The following is a 24,427-nucleotide window of genomic DNA, read 5'->3' as shown; positions in this document are numbered from 1 at the left end:
AAACCGAAGACTATCGACCCGACCATCGAAAAAGTAAACAGCCGTCGCACGGAATCGAAATCCACCACCAGTAACGGGCCACGAAAAGGTGGAGAATGACAAAGTCTACACTCAATGACTCGTCTAAACACAAAAGCCTGTGTAAATATTTCACGTTGCAACGTGTACCTGTGGCTTATAGACTTGTGCAGCAAATATATGCGCAAAATACAATTTAGGTTAATGTTGCTTATATTTAGTTGTGTTCTATAGCTTCGAAATGACGGTAAATGCATGACACACTTCTTCTGTACTGAAAATCAGAATCCGAATACAAGTACCGTTACACCCCTAAATAGCACTGATGTATAAGTGCTGTACTAAACATGCAAACAATTGTCCACTATGGGGAAAGTAAATAGAAAATTGAGGTGTAACAGAAAGTTATGCGTGTCCAAGTATTACAATAACAAAATAAAAGCCTTTGCAATCAAAGAACACCACCTTCAGTTCATGCAAAAACAAAAGGAAAAAAAAACCACATGCTAAAAAGGAGCTCAACTAGTCTCCTACAGTCGGATGAATGTGTGTCAAAGTATGGCAGAAATCATCCTGTATAAATCATACAGAGCAAACGGTGTTATATACAGAATTTCTGCATACATTCTGCATGACATTCATCCACCGTGGGGGTGTTCGAGAGGCCATATGGCTTCAAAGCGTGGTCGTCGGGCAGCTTCTTAAGGCCCTGGTACCTGATTCGTTGCTCAGGTGACTGAGAAGGACATACGGAACTGTAGGCAATGATTCAAGAAGGGAAGAAAGAGGAAGAAAGGTTGAAAAGCTTTCCTTGTTTTAGTCCACCTCAGCACATTCCTGACACTGATTGTATTGGACACCATCAGTGGAGGTTTTTAGATACGGGCCACATGGCGACACACATTACACGTTTTTTTGACTTACTCCTACACTTTTTTTGTGCAACGCACACAGTGGCATTGTGCTAATGAGGGGAAAAGCAGCTTTCAGAACCATGCTGAGGTGTGCTGAGATTTATTTTTTTACACTTTCCCTGCATGGAAAACGCTCTTTTTAATCTCGGCTAATCCTTCGGTGGCATTTGCTCAACAGGAGGACCCGATGGCCTTTAAAGCAAAGCGCCAAAGGGTGCCTCTCACGGTCGGGGGGGATGGGGGGGGACATATTTTGTCCTGAATGACAGAATGTCACAAGTTCACACCTGGTTTTAACATACCTCCATGTGTTTACAGTGGCATCATGTGGTCAGATCTCAAATTTACAAAAATTGCATTAACCCTTGTGTAATGTTCATATTGTTGTTACTCAGCCAGCGTCTGTGGGTCTGATGGACCCGTTGCATTTTGTGGCTTTTAATGCCTCACAGTCAAACACTTTTATGTTAAAATACTGAACAGATGTTTACCTTATCCCAATAAACATCTGTTCAGTATTTTAACATGAAAGTGTTTGATTGTGAGGCATTAAAAGCCACAAAATGCAACGGGTCCATCAGACCCACAAACACTGGATGAGTAACAACAATATGCGAAAACAATATGATGTTTACCTTATCCCAATAAACATCTGTTCAGTATTTTAACATGAAAGTGTTTGATTGTGAGGCATTAAAAGCCACAAAATGCAACGGGTCCATCAGACCCACAAACACTGGCTGAGTAACAACAATATGAACATTGCATGGACATTTTTCTGCCAGTTTCTGCATCCCACAGGGATTCTTCTTTTGTGTTTCTGTACCTGCGGTTCCAACACAAGGTTGCAACATTGTTTGTCAACACTGTCTGCTCTCATTTTCTCGCACATTTGACCCTCTGATGTTCTGTGTACCTACACTCTGTCCTCCTCCTGTCTAGGCCTGCTGTGTGTGTGTGTGTGTGTGTGTGTGGGTGTGGGTGTGGGTGGGTGCGTGTGGTACACAGAACATCAATTTCCACACTTCCATTAGCCCCGGGTCCAGTGGACCCGGTCATCTTATATGTAATAGAAATGTGTATGATGTGTGTTCATTAAATATGTATTCTGGTATATGTTCTTCACAGAAAATGAGCCAAAGCCAGTGAGTCTCAGTTTGAAAAATTAATTAATTGTATAATTTTTCTTTTAATAAAAAATGAAAACGGGTCCCACAGAACCGAACACCACACAAGGGTGTCAAGATAGGGCAGGGTTTTAGTCTTTTTCAAGGTCGAACAGGGATGATCACTGTGGACGATTTCAATGTTTTAATGCTGCTATTGCACATTGCAAACTGAACTAGAGAGGATCATGAACAGCTTCCCACGTGCACACGCTCGCCTTCATGAAAGCAGTTTTGGAATGAATTTATTCACAGGGAGCTCTTTAGCATAAGCTTTCTCACATGCCATTTAATTATGTACATTTGCTACACTCGCACCGTGTTGAAATCTAATCCAAGTGCTGAAGAGGTGTCTCTCATTTGCACTCTATTCAGCATGTATGGTGCAGTACTCTAAACCACAATAACATACGTTTCCATGCACAAAATTAGCCTGATTTCTCAAATAATTCAGTTTCTTCTATTCTCCCACCTTCATGTGAAGTTATTGTTTCCATGCTCTATCTCTAATGCGACTGTTGGTCGTACACAAGGGGGCGATTGTGGTCATTTCAGCTTGTTTAGCTAAGTAAAACTGTAAGGAAGGAAGAAAATGCTACATGCTAATAAGCTAGCGCTAATTGCTATCAAGCTTTGGATATAACTGATAACTACAACTTTTCACTACTTTTTGGTTCTGTTGGTAAGGTTTTAATGTGTTTATATCAGGGGTCTTTTGCGTTTTCCAAGTCACGGAACCTCAAACTGATGGAGAGATGGAGCGGGGGACCCACTACTTGTATATCCTCTATAAAATAATGTTTTAAATTAAACTGGTTCTATAGGCACATTGTTATTGTGCAATACTAAAATATTCAAATTATATACTGTAGTATAACACCAATAAAAACTAGCTGCCAACTAGCATGCTAATTGCTCGCTAACAAATAGTGCGCTAATAGGTAGCTGACAATCGGTGCGCTAATCGCTAGCTGGCATCTGTCACGCTAATCGCTACCTGACAACTAGCACACTTATCGCTAGCTGACACCTGGTGCGTTCATCGTTAGCCGGCGACAGGTGTGCTAATCACCAGCTGGCAGCTTGCCAATGATATGTGGCAATTACTAGCAGGTAACGAAAGCGCTAACCGTAAGCTATTTTAAACGCCAACATGGATTCAATAATATAATTATTTATTAATGATTTTGTTCAAAATTACATTTGTGGAAACAATGGCAAATAAATATAAAAAAACATTTTTGGAAAAGTCTAATCAACCAAAAATTTGACTACCCCCTGCAATACTTCTGCAGACCCTCTGGGTGTCACGGACCCCCTTTGGAAGACCTCTGGTTCAAATGACACTTGTGGTTATTATTATTATCAGGGATATAGAAAAAGGTCACTATTGTGGTAAATTGCTTTGACCATTGATAAACTATGGAGTGAATTATTTTAATTGATGGTTTACATGTAAATTAATAATAATAATAATAATAATAACTGGGATTTATATAGCGCTTTTCTAAGTACCCAAAGTCGCTTTACATGTAGAACCCATCATTCGTTCACACCTGGTGGTGGTAAGCTACTTTCATAGCCACAGCTGCCCTGGGGTAGACTGACAGAAGCGTGGCTGCAATTTGCGCCAACGGCCCCTCTGACCACCACCTGTCATTCTTCATTCAATTCACCGGTGTGAGTGGCACCGGAGGCAAAGGGTGAAGTGTCCCGCCCAAGGACACAACGGCAGCGATTTTTGGATGGTAAGAGGTGGGGAGCGAACCTGCAACCCTCAGGTTTCTGGCACGGTTGCTCTACCCACTACGCCATGCCGCCCCGACATGTAAATTAAGTTGTACCGGTATATTGGCGTTCAATTCTTACATCACTCAGATGAATGAATGTTGCTTATGGGATGACTTGAATGAATGAGATTGAATGAATTTGATCTATCGGTATTTATTATTGATTCTACTATGGATGTCATCAAATAGTCAACAATTCGTTTCGAAGGAGTCTTAATCCGACCATCAACCTCGCAGTCAAATCGACTGATATTAAGCGGAGGCAGGCGATGTAATACCTGCTGGGAGGATAAGTTGAGTGCATTCATCATCATGTCTTCCTTTAAAATTAGAAGAAAGCGGTAGAAAATGGATGGATGGTATTCTAGTTTTTATAGAGTAAGAGAAATATTTTGTCTGTCATTTCAGCCTTTCTTTGCTTCGTGGTGTAACGTCTCTTCTCCAAAATCAGCAGCCGTGTTTTGGCCTCCCACATCTCTTATTATATCAAATCTATTTGTCTGAACACAAGAATATTTTACTAATAGTGATGTTGTTTTTATATTGGTGACGGTATTGAATAACGCCTTCGACCACGGTGAAACTTGCCGAAAATTTGGACAAGACGCGGGCTACACCTCTCCCTGGAGGTGTAGCTCTCTTAATAAAAAAAGGTAATGATTCTTCCGCAGGTTCACATATGGGAACTTTGTTACGACTTTTACTTCCTCTCTTTAGTCAAGTTTGATGTCCTCTTCGTGCTGCGCCAGAGCCGAGGACCTCACTAACTGTGGTTCAGCATTTTTTTGAGGTGGAAAAAGTCACTAATGAGCTCTTACCAGTTGGGGCAAAAGCTTAGGAATCAGATTCTACTATAAAAATCTTTAGTTACAGACAGCCTTAGTTTCTACTGACTAACAAAACACACACACCAGTTTTACTCTGTATCAATTTTGTCAGAATAAGGCTGTGTATAAGTGTGCTATCCAATAGGTCTCTCCACAGGAGTTTTTATTTGATCATATAATTAAAAAGCATTGACTTATTTCATCTTCTTTATCTTTACTTTGTATGCTTGTTGGTATAAAGAGTCATCACACCCTGCAGCTTGTTCTTCTTCACGTATGAATAATGTATTAAAGACGGGCTCTTAGTCCCCCACAGAAATTGGCGCACAGATAACTCACTACGGTACATGCCAGAGAGAACTGGCTTCCATAAGCAGATCTTTAAAAAGCCTAACACGATCAGATTGAGTTGTAGAAAGCTTATTTCGTGCCAAATAATTTGAGAAATCCACTAATTCACTACATGGAAACAGCATTAATCATTGTGCTTGTAACATTTGATTATAATAAATGTATGTACGCAATATTAGCCACAAATTACTACCAAGGTTGTAGATTGATCTCCAACTGTGTTCTGAGTGATCTCATCTTAAAGGCGGAGCTTCAACAAAGCTACTTGGTTCATTCTGAATGTCATTTTTGGTAGTTTTTTTGATGAACTGCATGTAACACATGGAGGCCTGTTTAACATTGCACTGCAATGAGAGACAGAGACATGTCATTTCAACCACACTAAAACTCACACCTCACCTACAGAGAGATAGCAGTGCTACCAAACACTGCGGAGAGCAGAGAGGAAAACCACATTAGCATCTACCGTTGTTTGTGAACAAGCGGACAGAAAAAAAAAACTCCCTTCTGTTTCATGAACTGCAACAGTTAATAAGACATCACACACACGTCAACAGGAATTGCACAGACCACAAATGCATCATCGCCGTAAAGAAACATTGTTATTTTTCTAGTTTGAACTGGTCGGTAACTAGTAAGTACATACAGTGCAGGAAAAGAGATGATTACTTACTGTAGCCCATGCCCTGCACAAAGTACTTGAAGGCCTCAGCAAGTTTCCCTGGCTGTCAGGAGATAAAGTTAGAGAACGTATAAGTTTAAATGAATGGATGTGTATGTGTCCATGGGCAGAAGGACCCACCTGCACAACCTGGGGCAAGCCTCCACAATCAGCCATCTGGAGAAACAACAACAATTAAATCTCCAAAGTGCAACGGTCAATTAGTCAGAACTGTCAAAAATTAATGAACTAATGCGGTGTTATAAGCATCCCAGTTTGACTCTATTCAGTTCTGTTTGCATCACCATTGTCAAAACCTGTAAAAGTACCGTATTTTTCGGAGTATAAGTCGCACCGGAGTATAAGTCGCACCTGCCGAAAATGCATAATAAAGAAGGAAACAAACATTAAGCAACTTTTATAAAATATGAAAAAAAACTGCGACTTATAGTCCGAAAAATACGGTACTCAAATGTATAGTTCCTTATGGAATGTCTAAATTCAGTAATACGGTAATCCTTAGTTTATCGCTGCTAATTGACTACGGACCTGACCGTGATAAATTAATTTTCGCAAAGTAGGAATCGTTGATTAAAATGTATATATTTTCATAGCAAGACACTAAAATTTGTTTACTACCTTCTAAATACATTAAAAATATATATGGGAACCCTCTAGATCAGGGATGTCCAAAGTGTGGCCCGCATCTTAAGTTTTTTTGGCCCGCGGCATATTGTCGAAATAAAATCAGACAAAAAAAGAACAGTAAAAATGTAAGCATAATAAGCAAATATGGTAGCTATTTTTAATACTAATAATTAATACGAAGCAGACATATTGTTTTGTCTGTAAATTTATGTCAGTTTTAGATTTTTTTTTTTACAAAATAAAATATCGAAACGACCGCCGCATGCTTTGACTCGTCAGTGTGCGGCCCTTTGTGGAAAAAGTTTGGACACCCCTGCTCTAGATATATGAAATAACACCTTTTCGTGACTTTTACACTCTTTTACGGTAATTAGTGGCCACGATACTGAACAGCATGCTCTGATTGGTTGTGGCTAATACTACAGTAGTATAAATATTTGTAGGTAATTTGTCCATTTTGTACTTAAAAAAAGCTTACCGGTAATTTAAGACAAAACTTTTGGAGAAAATGCTAAAAAGAAATGACAAATCTGCGATGATGGTGAAGACACAATAATTAAAGCAAGATGTGACTTCATATCAGTGAGCATATTAATTAGACTAATGGCACAAGAATAGAAACAAAAATTTTGATAATTGTGATGATGTCTCCTGGCTGTTCAGTAAAAAATGTCTAAGTAACAATAACAATGAAAGGAAAGCTGAACTGTGTTTAATATGAATGCACCTCCCTCTGTCACCTATCGTTAAAGTTAAAGGGGAGCTGCACTATTTTTGGAATTTTGCCTGTCATTCTCAACTCTTATGTCAGACAAGAAGACATGTTTTTCTTTGTTTTATGCATTCTAACATGCAAGCAAAAGTCAGTTTACAATGGAGCCAATGAAAGTCACTCTATTCTACCTATAAAAAAAAACAAACAATCAAAACACCTCCATCAAAGTTTTATATACACGCTGTATATATACAGTATATGTAATTTAGTAACAGACACATTCATGATAACATGTAATATGCAGTGTTAATTTTGACAGCAGTTTTTATTTAGTTTTAGCCATATTTTAATCATCTAAATTGATATAGTTTTAGTCAACTGAAATTACAGTACATTTTGTTGACTAAAATATAAAGTGTAAAGGATAAAGCATCTTTGAAGTTGTCAACCTTTATTAAGGTTATTACACTTACTGCACAATGTAATAAATCAACACTGCATAACTTGGCATATACAGATGCATTTGAATACATCTAAATATGGTGCATCACATTATTTCAGAATTAATTCACACTAAGAGACTCACACTAAGAGACTAATTGAAGCCTCAGAAATGTTACCAGTTAATTTTCCAAAGGTGGATTCAATAAAGTGTAGGACACGACGGAGTAGATCGTCCGCCATTTTATTAAACAAACGAGCTGGGTAAAGTTGGGTGCATGGCGGGGTACACCGGGTTCACTTGCTCTGAGTGGAGTGTAAAATGAAATTATGCGCACTTGTATTAAATAATAGTATTTATTTAACAGGAAATAATAGAAATTGAACATAAACATGTATTTGACGCTCAAACCATAATATTAAGAATGTATTGAGAAGTGCTATAATACAGTGTTACATTATTAACATACACAAAAATTGTCAGATAATTGTATCTAAGTTATCACAAAACTTTGTGTTTCAATGAGTTCCCGGCGAGCAGACAAAAGCTGTCTTTGATCTTACCAAGCAAAAGGCTTGTAAAACTCCACGGTGTAGGATGGGAAGCGACATGAAGGTGTTGGTTTCTTTGATGTATTGTAATCCACAGGAAGATTTTGTCTTGACCCGAGATCTACAAAGCGGAGAGGAAGCAGGGCCTGACTCCCCTCCAGGCAACTTTTCTTTGAACTGTTTTGTGACCAAAGGCAGCAGCTGTTTACGACCCCCTTCCTTTAGAAACAGCTGTCGCCATGTAATCAGGGAAAGTCCAAATAAAAGAGTACAATCTTTCGTCAGAGCGTAGTGGGAGACTACAAGAGTACAGCCCAAACGTTTCTCCTCAATTGAGCTAAATTGAATTCTGTCTCTGTTTAATTCCTTGCTTCTTTGTCTGTTTAATAGATGTCATCAGTGTTTGAACCTGACAAAAACGGATACATGAACTGTTGCCAATTTGGAGTGCATAACTTAGACAAATCATATTTTATTTATTATGTTCAATAACATTGTAATTATCTTCTGTTCCATCATTAAAATGTAATGTGTACATTTTATCATGTCAGTATTTAGTACTGACATGATACATGATTACTTAATATTTAAGTAAGTATTTATTAAGTATTTTTTTCGGACATGTGGTATAGTAGTCAGTCTTGCTCCTCCTCTACATCTTTAATAGTAACAGTAATCCGATACAGTAAGAGTCATTTAAAATATTAACTTCGGCCTACGGAGATGTCCCGATGGTTAGTCTGCAGATGGCGCTTCAAGTCAGTTGTATTTTTGCCAAAGAAAATCTAGCCACGGGGTTTACAAGTTGTTTTGTTGTGTACCGCAGCGAAGTGCGAAGTGCGTCCATATGTCTTCTCAGAATAAACGCAATAGAAGCAATGACGTCATGGCTCCCATTGGCTCCATTGTAAGTGGACATTTATTTATTAATTAGAATGCATTAAAAAAAAGACATGTGTTCTTGTTTCTTGATTGTGAATTATAAGCAACATTCCAAAAAAGTGCAGTTCTCCTTTAACAATGAACACCATTTTTTTATCTTTTTTGTTTTGTTTTTAAGTCTTTATGAATTAGGAATGCTAATTCTACTTTAAACAGAGTTTAAAAAAATGTATACTTGTTTGGCAGTTAATGCTGAATGTTACTTTAAATCAGGGCTGTCAAAGTTAACGCATGCTATTAATCACAAAAAAATTATTGCATAAATCATTTTAAAAACGCAAATTAATAGCGCAATTTGTTTTTCCACCAAGTGCTCCTTTACATTAACCACGTTAATGGCGCTAAATGCTACACGGTCAGTGTAGTGATCAGGTCAATGAGTGAGAAGACTTGTGTGCTCGCTCGCAAAGTTTGCCTCAAAATACACGCCAACTTGACTGTATATACTTTCTTTAAAACATTTATTCAGTATTTTTTAACTTTAGAAAGTTATATGGTTGAAACCGATAATGACGCCAAAAAACATAAAAAAAAGATGGGAAGTCCTCAAATGCTTATTTTGAAAATGTAATTTTGTTTATAGATTATATGCAATCTGTTGTTGTGTTCCCTAATTTGAGTGTACATAAATGAAGGTGTGTGTTGCTTAGTCCGACCTCGACATAATCTGGACTGTACATACAGTAAATGCTTATTTTGAAAATGTAATTTTGTTTATAGATTATATGCAATTTGTTGTTGTGTTCCCTAATTTTCAGTGTACATAAATGAAGGTGTGTGTTGCTGAGCCCGACCTGGACATTAGAGATGCGCGGTTTGCGGGCACAACCGCGGAGTCCGCGGATTATCCGCGAATCGGGCGGATGAAATTTAAAAAAATTAGATTTTATCAGCGGGTCGGGTCGGGTCGGGTCGGGTCGGGCGATTGAAATTTAAAAAAATTAGATTTTAAATAGATTCAGGCGGGTGGCAGTTAAACCAATTCGGAAATATATATACATAGTTAAATGTTGTTACCCACATACGAAAAACGAGCAGGCACCTGCAGCATATGCCACAACAGAAGAAAAAAAAAAAAGAGATGGACACTTTTACGGAGCGGAGAAGGCCCCCGACGCCTCGCCGGGGTCCGGGACCGAGGCCCCTTCCCCCGAGAGGGCCCCACCGGGAGCCGTAGCTGAGGCGATCCGCGAGAAGGGCCCGACGCACGTCCAGGGTCACCACCGCGCCCACCGCACCGACACCCCGCCTCGTCCGCCTTCGCCGCGGCCGGCGTTACGCGCAGCAGATAAGCAGATTACCTGCCCGCCACCCCCGTGGCCGGGGGCTCGTAACAGGGGTCACTCCGCGCGCTCCACCCGCGCAGCTTACCTGCCCGCCACCCCTGTTGCCGGGGGCGCGTAACAGGGGTCACTCCGCGCGCAGTGCGCTCACGAAAGGGGTGGGGCTCACCCTGGTTGATATAGACAGCAGCTAGGACGGTGGCCATGGAAGTTGGAACCCGCTAAGGAGTGTGTAACAACCCACCTGCCGAATCAACTAGCCCTGAAAATGGATGGCGCTGGAGCGTCAGGCCCATACCCGGCCGTCGCCGGCAGCGAGACGCGCTTGGAGGTGCGCTCAGCGCGGCTCCCATATGATTGCGCACTGGTGTGCGTCTGGGTCGTGACAGCGTGGCACGCGAATGCTGCATTGGATCAGTCTCTTTTCTTTAACAGGCAAAAGCTTTATAACCTCACTAATGCCTTGCATCGTCTATATTAGATATATAACAACGGGCGGGTGCGGGCGGATGGCGGGCGGATGCGGTTCTGATCAAATGTTAGATCGGGTGGATTGCGGATGGTTGACGACTTTCTGATGCGGTTGCGGATGAAATAATTGCCTATCCGCGCATCTCTACTGGACATAATCTGGACTGGACCTGGTTTTAAGAACCCTTTAAACAATTGAATTTCATTGACAACCTGGTCTGGTGAAGATAAGGTCCCTTTTTAAAAAAAAAAATTAAATAAGATAAATAAATAAAAAACATTTTCTTGAATAAAAAAGAAAGTAAAACAATATAAAAATAATTACATAAAAAATAGTACCGTATTTTTCGGACTATAAGTCGTAGTTTTTTTTCATAGTTTGGCCGGGGGTGCAACTTATACTCAGGAGCGACTTGTGTGTGAAATTATTAACACATTACCGTAAAATATCAAATAATATTATTTAGCTCATTCACGTAAGAGACTAGACGTATAAGATTTCATCGGATTTAGCGATTAGGAGTGACAGATTGTTTGGTAAACGTATAGCATGTTCTATATGTTATAGTTATTTGAATGACTCTTACCATAATATGTTACGTTAACATACCAGGCACGTTTTCAGTTCTCAGTTCTCATATAACGTACACTTATTCAGCCTGTTGTTCACTATTCTTTATTTACTTTAAATTGCCTTTCAAATGTCTATTCTTGGTGTTGGGTTTTATCAAATACATTTCCCCAAAAAATGCGACTTATACTCCAGTGCGACTTATATATGTTTTTTTCCTTCTTTATTATGCATTTTCGGCCTGTGCGACTTATACTCCGGAGCGACTTATACTCCGAAAAATACGGTACTTAATGAAAATGTTAGTGGACCAGCAGCACACACAATCATGTGTGCTTCACGGACTGTATCCCTTGCAGACTGTATTGTTCTATATTGTAGGAACCAGAATATTAATAACAGACAGAAACAACCCTTTTGTGTATGAGTGTAAAAGGGGGAGGGAGGGTTTTTTTTTGGGGGGTTGGTGCACTAATTGTAAGTGTATCTTGTGTTTTTTATGTTGATTTAATTAAAAAAAACAAAAACAAAAACAGTGCGAGCAAATAAATGACGTGCCTTAAAGTAAAACTTAAAAATAAAAGACATTCTGACATTAAAATTGCATTGTGTCAAAATATTGGGGTATTTTCTCAAGTTAATTTATATTCTAAGGCAGGGGTCGGCAACCTTTACCACTCAAAGAGCCATTTTGACCAGTTTCCCAAATTAAAGAAGACAATGGGTGCTACAAAATTCTGTTGAAATTTAAAATGAAATAACACTGCATACAAAGTTTTTTTTCTTGCTTTGTGCTATGTATAAACCAAGGGTCTCAGACACGCGGCCCGCACCTTAATATGAAAATGTAATGTTACTGCGGCCCGCGAGTTTTATATGATTGGCGCTTGACAGCGTCATACTTGACAACCCTCCTGATTTTTCCGGGAGACTGCGAATAATTCCAGGTCAACTATTCTCTCGAGCGTGCCGTGATGGCACGGCGTTTAACATCCTCTACAACCTGTACAAACAGCATGCCGGTCCATCCACAGGAAGTATGAGGCTTCTGCTAACTCACACAAGTGACAGCAAGGCATACTTGCTTAACAGCCATACAGGTCACACTGACGGTGGCGTATAAAACAACTTTAACACTCTTACTAATAATGCGCCACACTGTGAACCCACATCAAACAAGAATGACAAACACATTTCGGGAGAACATCCGCACCTTAACACAACATAAACACAACAGAACAAATACCCAGAATCCTTTGCAGCCCTAACTCTTCCGGGCTACATTATACACCCCCCCCTACCACTAAACCCCGCCCACCTCAACCGAAGCACGGAGGAGGGGGGGTGTATAATGTAGCCCGGAAGAGTTAAGGCTACATTCTGGGTATTTGTTCTGTTGTGTTATGTTGTGTTAAAGTGCAGATGTTCTCTCAAAATGTGTTTGTCATTCTTGTTTGGTTTTGGTTCACAGTGTGGCGCATTATTAGTAAGAGTGTTAAAGTTGTTTTATACGGCCACCGTCAATGTAACCTGTGTGGCTGTTGACCAAGTATGCCTTGCTGTCACCTGCTTGTGCAAGCAGCAGTTGCATACTACATGTGGTTGAGCTGGCACACTGTTTGTACAGGTTGTAGAGGGTGTTAAATGTTGTAACATCACGGCACGCCCTTATAATAATTTTTAGGGTGAAAATCTGAGAATATTTGCCCTGGGAAATTTCTGGGAGAGGCATCCGGAGGTCTCCCAGGAAAATCAGGAGGGGCGGTAAGTATGCAGCTGAGCTGCATCAGAGTGATCAAAGAGCCGCATGCGGCTCCGGAGCCGCGGGTTGCCGACCCCTGTTCTAAGGTTATTTGCACTTCCCAAAATAAAGGCCTGTCAATGGAATGGCTTAATTATGGGAACATTTGGTTCAGCTTTAGTGGTTCCGCTGAATCGCCAATCAAAAAGCAAGTTCTTATCATACAAAAACATGTAATGACACATAATAAGCATTCACCTTTAGCAGGGTCGTCTTTGTTGGATTTAACCTGGAATTGCACTCCACCTGAAACAGCAATTAGACCGTATTCAACTCAAATAATCATTTGAATAATAAAGAGCTGCTCCTATTCTTTGTCAGAGCCTTCTCAAAGCTTGCTAGGTAACCACAGTAAGATGGCTGGTGTGTAACTTACCACAGCGTCCACAGCAGGCGATGTATCGCCAACCACAAGCAAAGCAGGGCAGCTGGACGGGACAAAAGTGCCATATTATTGAGAACTGACGATAAAAATATAGATGAATATATAGTGACTATAATCACATGGCTTAATGGTTGAATATTTGAAAAGCTTACGTGAGCGTTTTTACAGTGTCCTCATTCAAACCAACGACTGGCCGCTCAATGTCTAGGTCCTGGCGACTGTTGCAAGAGTACAAAAAGGAAAATGAGTTACTCTACATAAAAAACAAACTTGTGTGAAACTAAAGTAATATGTGGAATCATACTATTGGTACGAGCCACAGAAGAGGGCCAAGTTGTCCTGGTTGATGTCCTGGGCGATATGTAAACGGTAAGTCTGGGTCAGCTCCTGGTTCTCAGTGAGCTCATCCTATGAACGGAAAACATTATTGCAATATTGCACATGTGACAGTTATCATCAAGCTGATATTCCAGTAATGAGGACGGGGAGAGACTAATTAGTAAAACTATACAGGAAAATGCAATAAAGTAAGTCAAAGGTAAAAAAAACCCAACCTTAATCAGGGTTTTCAATAAGTTTATTAATCTGTGGTGGCCCACCGATAGAGGATTTGGTACTACCTGTTAAGTAACTCAGCCTTATGACAACTCATATGCAGCCGTTTTGCTAGTGAATAAGTAGACGTAGCAGGAGGGATTGGTGTTGCCAAGTAACACATTTGTTGCTATATTTAGCGAGCATTTAAACACTCTCGCTACTACAGATGTAACTACAGATATGAAGGCTAGATACGACAGACCTATGATGAATTGTGTCTTTTCTGACTTATAAAAGGTTACAATGTTGGAAGGGATACTCGTGTTAAACTATGCCAAAGCCTCAGATCTTAAGGTTCATGCATTATGGCGTGAGCTTGCACGCAGTTTTGGATGCTTGTGTTCGCGGGGTTTTGCAGTCTGGCTAAGTCGTGACGTCACCGTGAGGTGGAAGCACTTATTTAGACATTAGACCAAGATCTCAGCCAGAGGGAGGCGGCAGTCCTCCCCCCCTGAGTCATGCTATGTGAAAACACAAAAAAAAGGTTATATAAAGTATTTTTTTCATCTGATCTTAGCACACGCATAATAACGGCAACGTGCGACATGCAGTGACATATATGCTGGTAAAAACAGCTTTTTTATACACTCCGAATCAATTGGAGAGTGTGCAGGTGTACCTAATGTTGTGACCGGGTGAATCTATATAATGTTTACAAAGTGTATCTTTGACAGTATCTGGGGAAAAAATTGCGGTGACAACTTCAATATTTTAACAGTGTTTTTGTTTAAAAGATAAATTCTGATACTTTCGGAGAGGGTACGGCGTGGTTTCATTTGCAATCTGGGAACGTCTCCAGAATCGCACAGCTTGCAGACAGGCAAGAAAGAAAAAAAACGGCTTAACCCTTGTGTAATGTTCATATTGTTGTTACTCAGCTAGCGTTTGTGGGTCTGATGGACCCGTTGCATTTTGTGGCTTTTAATGTCTCACAATCAAACACTTTTTTGTGGCATTAAAAGCCACAAAATGCATCGGGTCCATCAGACCCACAAATGCTGGCTGAGTAACAACAATATGAACGTTGCAAGGAAAATTTCTCTGCCAGTTTCTGCATCCCACAGGGATTCTTCTTTTGTGTTTCTGCACCTGCGGTTCCCACACAAGGTTGCAACATTGTTTGTCAACACTGTCTGCTCTCATTTTCTCGCACATTTGACCCTCTGATGTTCTGTGTACCTACACTCTGTCCTCCTCCTGTCTAGGCCTGCTCTGTGTGTGTGTGTGTGTGTGTGTGTGTGTGTGTGTGTGTGTGTGTGTGTGTGTGTGTGTGTGTGTGTGTGTGTGTGTGTGTGTGTGTGTGTGTGTGCGGGTTAAACAGAACATCAATTTCCAGTGGACCCGGACATCTTATATGTAATAGAAATGTGTAAGGGGGGGGCGGGGGGGGGGGGGGGGGGGGGGGGGGGGGGGTGTATGGTGTGTGGTCATTAAATTTCTGATATATGTTCTTCACAGAAAATGAGCCAAAGTCATTGAGACTCAGTTTGAAAAAATAATTAATTGTATCATTTTTCTTTTTAATGAAAAAATGAAAACGGGTCCCACAGACCCGAACATCACACAAGGGTTAAAAATGGGACTGTGGTATAAAATTTACCAAAGTTTATCCAATACGTATTATCTAGACCAGGGGTCCTGAAGGAGCGGGGACCCCCTACTTATATATATATATATATATATATATACCCATATATATATATATCACATTAAATTATGATTGCATTTTACATCAAACTGGTCCTAAAGATACCTTGTTATTGTGCAATACTAACGTTACTCAAATAGCAGTATTGTGCCGCTAATAGCTATCTGACAACAAACGCTCTAATCGCCAGCTGGCAACTAACACACTAATCACTAGCTGGCAACTCGTGTCTTGATTACAAGCGGACAACTACAGCGCCAATTGCTAGCTGACGACTAGGGCGTTAATCGCTATCCGACAACAGAAAAAGCTCATCGCTAGATGGCAACTAAAGCACTAATAGCTAGCTGGCAATTACAGCGCGAAACGCTAGCTGACAACTAGCGCGCTGATCGTTAGCTGCCAACTTGTCTCGTGCGCCAATCGTTAGCTGACAACTAGAGCGCTGATCGTTAGCTGACAACTAGAGCGCTGATCGCCAGCTGACAACAAGAGTGCTAATTGCTAGCTATCTTAAATGCTATGATGAATATCATCCATTGCATTCGGTCTCCTCTGGAGGGGGGGGGGGTTACCCACATATGCGGTCCTCTCCAAGGTTTCTCATAGTCATTCACATCGACGTCCCACTGGGGTGAGTTTTTCCTTGCCCTTATGTGGGCTTTGTACTGAGGATGTCGTTGTGGCTTGTGCAGCCCTTTGAGACACTTGTGATTTAGGGCTATATAAATAAACATTGATTGATTGATTGATTGATGAATATAACAATATAATTATTTCATTATTATATAATAATTCATGATATTATTCATTCACATTCAACTATGTCACAGTGTGTTGGCTGAGGACCCCCTGTTGAAGACCTCTGATCAAGACCACGGTGAAAGGTATTAAATGTCGATTAAAATAATCATCATTTAAGCTAGTAGGGGCAAAGTGCCAAGGCATTTTGTAAACGGCTCGGAAACAATGACACCAAGAATGCCCGCACATTGTGCTGTAAAATAGGCCATACAGTTGAAACAAGGTCACAGAATAACTTTTCACAGGTAAAATATGTATATAGGTTTCACAGCGCTTCACTTTTTCCCACATTTTCTTATGTTAGAGCCTCATTCCAAAAGGGAATAGATACATTTTTGTCTGAAAATAATTATACACTCAGGATTGAATACAAAGTCTCCCTACTAACCCACGAGTGCCTCTATGGAAATGCCCCCCTCTACCTCAAAGAACTACTCATCCCCAAATCCTCCATATGATACCTCCGCTCCGGACAGGCTAACCTCCTCCAACCTCCGAGGACAAAGCTACGAACAATGGGAGACCGGGCTTTCTGCTCCGCTGCTCCCAGTCTGTGGAACGCTCTCCCTGACCACCTGAGGGCACCACAGACTGTGGATGCTTTTAAAAAAGGCTTAAAAACCCTTCTTTTTAAAAAAGCCTTTTTTTAGATGTATGCATACTAGTTCTAGCTATTTGGATGTTCTAGTTTTTATTTTTATTTATTTTTTATTATCTTTTTATTTTATTTTTTTAATACACTGTAGCACTTTGAGGTTGTTTACTCAATGTAAAGTGTTTTTTTACATCCATGCATCCATCCATATTCTACCGCTTATTCCCTTTGGGGTCGCGGGGGGCGCTGGAGCCTATCTCAGCTACAATCGGGCGGAAGGTGGGGTACACCCTGGACAAGTCGCCACATCTATTATTATTATTATTATTACACACAATACCCTATAATGACAATGTGAAAAGTAAAATAAAAAATACAAGGTGCAAATTTATAAAAACATTTTTTTTTTTTAATTCACATGTACATTCACAGCCATTGCTCAATGCTGTGTTGATGCTCATTTGGCAGCAATTACAGCCTCAAGTCTTTTGGAATAGGATGCCACAAGCTTGGCTCACATATCTTTGGGCAGTTTCGCCCATTTCTCTTTGCAGCACCTCTCAAGCTCAATTAGGTTGGATGGAAATTGTTTTTGTTTTTTATTTAGGATGTCTCTGTATATAGCTGCACTCATCTTTCCCTCTACTCTGACAAGTCTCGTAGTTCCTGCAGCTGAAAAACACCCCCACAGCACGATGCTGCCACCACCATGCTTCACTGTATGGATGGTATAGGCCTGGTGATTAGCGGTACCTGGTTATCTCCAAACATGACGCCTGGCATTCACGCCAAAGAGTTAAATGTTGGTCTAATCAGACCAGAGAAGTTTGTTTCTAATGGTCTGAGAATCTTTCAGGTGCATTTTGGCAAACATTTTACTCAGAATTGGCTTCCGTCTGGCAACTCTACCATACAGGCCTGATTGGTGGATTGCTGCAGAGATGGTTGTCCTTCTGGAAGGTTCTTCTCTCTCTCCACAGAGGAATGCTGTAGCTCTGACAGAGTGACCATCAGGTTCTTGGTCACCTCCCTGACTAGACTAAGATGAATACAGCAATGTACAGCGACATCCTGCATTTAAAAAAACGCTTCCCATCCAACTTGATGGCGCTTGAGAGTTGCTGCAAAGAGGAATGGGCGAAACTGCTAAAGATAGGTGTGGCCAGCTTGCGGTATCGTCTTCAAAAAGACGATGCTGCAATTGCTGCCAAATGTGCATCAACAAAGTATAGAGCAAAAGCTGTGAATACTTATGTACATGTGATTTATAAGGTTTTTATTTTTGATATATTTACAAAATAAAATTAAAAAAAGTTCACCGTGTCATTATGGGGTATTGTCTGTAAAATCTTAAGAACAAAAGGAATTTATTTCATTATGGAATTAGGCTGTAACATAACTAAATGTGGAAAAAATTAAGCGCTGTTAATACTTACATACACACACATATAGGCACTTCACTTATAATGATTGCTACATCATATTTAGCTATATCTATGAGTGTAAAGGTAAATGTATTCGATTCGGTACTTATGTGCACCGAATTCTCGCACGGTACGCATTAAAAGTAAAAATAGGAATTTTTTTTGCATAATGCATTTTACTTGCTAATCAAATACAAGCGGTCACAAAAGCCAAAGTATTCGCCCAGAGAGCAGAGATGCAGACATGCAGGACACCTCCACAAGCGTGCAAGACTATCTTTGGGTAATCTTTGTAAAATAAACGGCGAAAAACAGTTATGACATCCTCTAGTTTGAACTAAATGAATTAAACGAGTAGTTTGAAAGGCAGTTACGGAAAAAGCCAACCACCACTTGCTAAGTCATGATAAATGAGGTCATACAGTAAATAAAGCAGCCTAAACTTACAGAGCTAAAATGATGAGCCATGATAATATCCACCAGGTTACTGGTCCATCCAGACAGCTGTGGACAAGGAAAAAAGACTTGCAATCAGTAAAGATAAAATGATAATTTGATAAGACAGTTTAAAAAAAAATGTGACAGGGAACAGCATCCAGAATCACGGCTTCTGGCGGATACACGACATAAACATTTAGCTTTTCAATCATGGACTCGTGAATCTAACATGAATAAAAAGTAGCAGTAATATACAATGATGTGCAAAGAGAGGCGAGCACAGAGGATGTCAGGTAAATCATTCAAATGATGCAAAGGGTACCAGAGTCATACTGACTTTTGAAGCTGCCCAGTCGATCCAGCCTTCGGCACACGGGTCGACATTGATGAGCACCAGGCCTTCCACCAGCGTGGGATTGTTCAGCTGTAAAAGGGCAGAAGTCCTATTAGAGCTGATGGTGAGAGTGGAGCACTACAATTTGACGTGCGAGGATGTGATTTAGTCATTTGAGTGCGGTTGTGAAACGAGCATCACTAGGAGTGCTGTTGAGTCTGAACAAAGGCAGTTATGGCTTTTTAAAAAGAAGCACATCAATGATAAAAGGTCAGAATGATGTAAGGAATTTTTTTTTTGCAAAAGAATCAGAATCAGAATCGTTTTTATTGCCATGTATTTACACATACAAATAATTTGTCCTGGTGTGTTGGTGCAAAAAACAGCTAACATAAGAAATGAGGCCAATATAGCAAGAACTTAAGTAAAATAAGACAACATGTAAGAAGGACATTTGCAATACATGAAGTAGAATTTAAAAAATTTCGAATATATGCACATTTGACCATTTTTTTGCAGGTGTAATGGCTTTAGAAAGTATTCAGTGTTATTGACACAGTAAAAGAGGTACTTATTTTATCATAATACAGTATGTTTACTATTGTGGTGTGCCAGAGACTTTGCTGACACACACACAGTCCATGCAAGGGGTGTGGCTTCACAAGCGTGCAAAAAAAAAATAAAAAATAAAAAATATATATATATATATATATACACACACACACAACATAAGGTGGCAAGAAATAGCTTAGTAATGAATAAAGAAAATATTCTGGACCACAAATCACTTCATATTCTCTACAGCTTGCTAGTGTTACCATATCTGAGTTATTTTGTAGAAATATGGGGAAATTACAAAGGTACGCTTAATTCACTAATTGTGTCGGTAAGGAAAATACACTATGTTAATTATAGACACATTTCAAACCCTTTATGGAATCAAAAATAATGAAATTCAATGGTTTGGTGCATTTCCAAACAGCTGAAATTATGCACAAAGCAAACTATAACCTGCTACTCAAGAATGAACAACAATTCTTCTAAAAAAAAACGAAACCTAACAAATATAAGAAATATCTAACTTAAAACATTTGTATGCACGTACAACACTTTAGTATATCAGTATGTGGAACTAAATTATGGAATGGATTAAGCAGAAAAGTCAAACAATGTACTAATATGACCCAGTTTAAGAAAAGGTTGAAACTAACAGTGCTTACAAAAGGAAAAAGAATCTTGATGTACATCTTGAAGAACCTTATTGAAAAATTATAGTCTTATTCATGTCATTATGTGAACAACCACTTGTGAGAAATTTCCATGAAATGAAAAAGGGGTAGGATTAAATAAACTCTGCTTCTTCCTACTCCTTTTTGGACATGTTGTAATGAGAAATTGGAAATATGTGATGTACTGTATGCATGTTCGAAATAAATGGAGGGCGATAAACAACCCAATAAATCACATGAGAAAGTTTCCACTTTCCAGAATTCTACAACCTAATTCATAAATGCTAAAACAAATTGTTGAGAGTATATTTAAAAGATAAACAACATGGTATGTACTTTGGAATGCAATGTATAAGCTTCATTGCAAAAAATACCAAAACCACAGTGCAACTATAAGCAGTGCAAAGTAGGGAAGGAATTGCCCTAAGTCAATAAGACTCTCCATTTGCTGCATTTCAAATGCTGCAAAAAGCTCAATACAATATAAACGCTGTGCTGCTACAGCTGCGATAAATCTACTGCGGGGAAACTCTTTCTTCCAAGTCAGTTAATGCAAATAAACGTCAGAACACATTTTCCTTCATTAACTCTTAACAAGACAAGAGCAGCTGTTGTGCAAAAAGCTACATTTCCTCAAGCTCACACCAGTTGTTTCTAACTCGAATCACCGTCCATTTTCTTCACACCATTTTTCAAAGCTCTGCTTCTTTCCACTGTTATTATCACAGATTACACTCATTTCAGTGCTGATGCTTCTTGTGTGGAGAAAGAACAGAAAACCAATGAGGTGATTCATCAGGTAGACAGAGTGTTAAGGAAATAGGCTCAGTGCGCTGTTTGGGAGGAATGATGTGTGGCTTGGTACCCAGCATAGCAAGATGTGAGGCCTGGAGATGCATTATTTATTACATAAAGAAAATATTTCAACAGAGCTAAATATATTTTGTGGCGTATCAATACTGGGACAAAAATTATTTAATCTTTATATAAAAGATGTTTGTAAAGTTACAAAGAACTTAAAGTTAGCATTATTTGCAGATGACACAAACACATTTTGTTCATGAGAGAACAGACAGAAGCTAATACAAATAATACTAGAAGAAATGAACACATGAAGGAGATAGTTTGACAAAAACAGACCATCTTTAAATCTCAGTAAAAGTCAAATAATGCTATTCGGTGAAAGCAGGAGAGAAAGTCAAACAAATACAAAAAGACAAAGAAGACATTAAAAAAGGTAACAGAAATCAAATTTTTGCGTGTAATAAAATGAACTGGAAATCTCATAAAAACATACAACATAATGTGGTAAGAAATATGTCTATAATGAATAAAGTTAAATATGTTCTTGACCAAAAATCACTACACATTGTTTACTAGTGTTACCATATCTAAGTTATTGGGTAGAAACATGGGGAAATAATTACAAAAGTACACTACATTCACAAATTGCGTTACAAAAAAGGTCAGTTATAATGTTGGCCATCGAGAAGATACAAACCCTTTGTTTATTAAATCCAAAATATTGAAATGTAATAAGTTGGTACATTTGCAAAAAGCTAAAATTACATAAAAAGCAAACCATAACCTACTACCCAAGAATGTACAACAAATCTTCTCAACAAAAGAGGAGAAATATAACCTCACTGAGAAATCGAACTTAAAACATTTGTATGCCTTTAGTATATCGGTATGTAGGCCGGCCCCTGGCATAAATACTCTATGCGGTTGTTTAGGGCCACAACGACAAGTGGGGGCCACATGATCATGGTCGCTTCAGTAGCTAATCGTCACTGATCGTCTACTTTGGTGGACTGAATTTACTCATGGATAAAATTATACTCAGTCTCTGCTAAATTTCCATTTAAGCGGTGGGTCACCATGTCCTTTGTACGAATTCTAGGTCGGTTAAGCAGCATCGCGGCCTGCTCCATTCAAAAGCCTTCAGAGCTAATTATTAATTTAGCATTGCTTCAAATGTCGTCATAGTGACAGATTTATGGCCATAATTCTAAAACAACTGCACTTTTTAAGTTTATATTGTAGCCTAACCTTTTCCTTAAACATATAGCTTCTAAAAATATTAGTTTTTTTTCATACTTTGTGCCCGTTTCTGTTTTGTTTACAATTTTAATGAATGCCAAAGTGGCATAGCAGTTTTGAATTGCTTTACTGCGATTGAACACTTTTCTTTCCTCGTTGGACCTATTGTTCAGGCTTTCCTTTTTAAAAGGGCAAAGTCCTCCCAGGTTCTTTTGTTCTAACGACTTAATAAAGTGAGGAGACTAAAATGTATGTTTAACTATTTAATCTATAAATAGAGTACCGTATTATTTGGAGTATGAGTCGCACCGGAGTATAAGTTGCACCTGCCAAAAATGCATAATAAAGAAAGAAAAAAACATATATAAATCGCAGTGAAGCCCGGCCAAACTATGAAAAAAACTGCGACTTATAGTCCGAAAAATACGGTAAGTACAAATACAAAGACAATACTAGCGCAGGAGAGAAGACAGAGCTCTACAAAGCCCGGTCCCAAGATGGTCCCACTGCTTGCGCGCTTTTGTACATTCTGCTACCACTTCAGTGCAACTAAACTGAAAGTTAACCTTAGTGTGTTTTTGACACACACAAATGCTTTTGCTACATCACATACCTGGCACCTCTTATCATCATCAAAACTAGGAAGAAAGCTATGTGTGTGTATGAGTGAAGAAACAAACAGGGTGGATTCATTCTATTAGGCCTTGAAAAGAACAGAGTGTTCCCAACATGAAGATAAGACATATCTGAACATTCTACAAAGGTGGAAAATATTCCTCAAACACCATCAACCTATTTTTTTACCTTTTCATATAAACTTTGGACGTTATCTGAACTATACATAGACAACTATTTAACACTTTGGATTCAACTGAATTGTACAGTTGGTTATCAATGTAGTCCTTGTTTATTGGTCACATTTGGTTATTAGAGATGTCCGATAATGGCTTTTTTGCCGATATCCGATGTTCCGATATTGTCCAACTCTTAATTACCAATTCCGATATCAACTGATACCGATATATACAGTCGTGGAATTAACACATTATTATGCCTAATTTTGTTGCGATGCCCCGCTGGATGCATTAAACAATGTAACAAGGTTTTCCAAAATAAATCAACTCAAGTTATGGAAAAAAATGCCAACATGGCACTGCCATATTTATTAGGGGTGTGGGAAAAAATCGATTCGAATTCTAATCGCGATTCTCACGTTGTGCGATTCAGAATCGATTCTCATTTTGAAAAAAATCTATTTTTTTATTTTATTTTATTTTATTTTTTTTATTTAAAAAAAAAAAATTGTAAAATTAATCAATCCAACAAAACAATACACAGCAATACCATAACAATGCAATCCAATTCCAAAACCAAACCCGACCCAGCAACACTCAGAACTGCAATAAACAGAGCAATTGAGAGGACACACAAACACGACACAGAACAAACCAAAAGTAGTGAAACAAAAATGAATATTATCACAACAGTATCAATATTAGATACAATTTCAACATAGCAGTGATTAAAAATCCCTCATTGACATTATCATTAGACATTTATAAAAATAAAAAAAAAGAACAATAGTGTCACAGTGGCTTACACTTGCATCGCATCTCATAAGCTTGACAACACACTGTGTCCAATATTTTCACAAAGATAAAATAAGTCATACTTTTGGTTCATTTAATAGTTAAAACAAATTTACATTATTGCAATCAGATGATAAAACATTGTCCTTTACAATTATAAAAGCTTTTTACAAAAATCTACTACTCTGCT

At 39.0% G+C, this 24,427-nt stretch overlaps 1 protein-coding gene across 3 annotated transcripts in view; it reads right to left on the bottom strand.

Moving 5' to 3' along the window:
- ndrg3a (ndrg family member 3a) overlaps positions 1 to 24,427 on the bottom strand; it is a 108,593-nt gene that overhangs the window by 3,124 nt on the left and 81,042 nt on the right. For 2 of the 3 annotated variants that reach the window (XM_061923868.2, XM_061923871.2), the window contains 9 exons: positions 19,380 to 19,466; positions 19,052 to 19,108; positions 13,841 to 13,944; positions 13,689 to 13,754; positions 13,528 to 13,579; positions 13,350 to 13,397; positions 5,869 to 5,904; positions 5,740 to 5,791; positions 735 to 773 (listed from right to left, as the gene is read on the bottom strand). In XM_061923868.2, coding sequence (XP_061779852.2) covers positions 735 to 773; positions 5,740 to 5,791; positions 5,869 to 5,904; positions 13,350 to 13,397; positions 13,528 to 13,579; positions 13,689 to 13,754; positions 13,841 to 13,944; positions 19,052 to 19,108; positions 19,380 to 19,466 — 541 coding nt within the window. The remainder of the gene's footprint in view (positions 1 to 734; positions 774 to 5,739; positions 5,792 to 5,868; positions 5,905 to 13,349; positions 13,398 to 13,527; positions 13,580 to 13,688; positions 13,755 to 13,840; positions 13,945 to 19,051; positions 19,109 to 19,379; positions 19,467 to 24,427) is intronic. The other variant, XM_061923870.2, reaches the window with a different exon arrangement.

Source organism: Nerophis lumbriciformis, linkage group LG28 (assembly GCF_033978685.3).
Source record: "Nerophis lumbriciformis linkage group LG28, RoL_Nlum_v2.1, whole genome shotgun sequence".
Lineage (NCBI taxonomy): Eukaryota > Metazoa > Chordata > Actinopteri > Syngnathiformes > Syngnathidae > Nerophis > Nerophis lumbriciformis.
The sequence above is the reverse complement of the archived record's forward strand: the minus strand, read 5'-3'. Positions and strand labels throughout refer to the sequence as shown.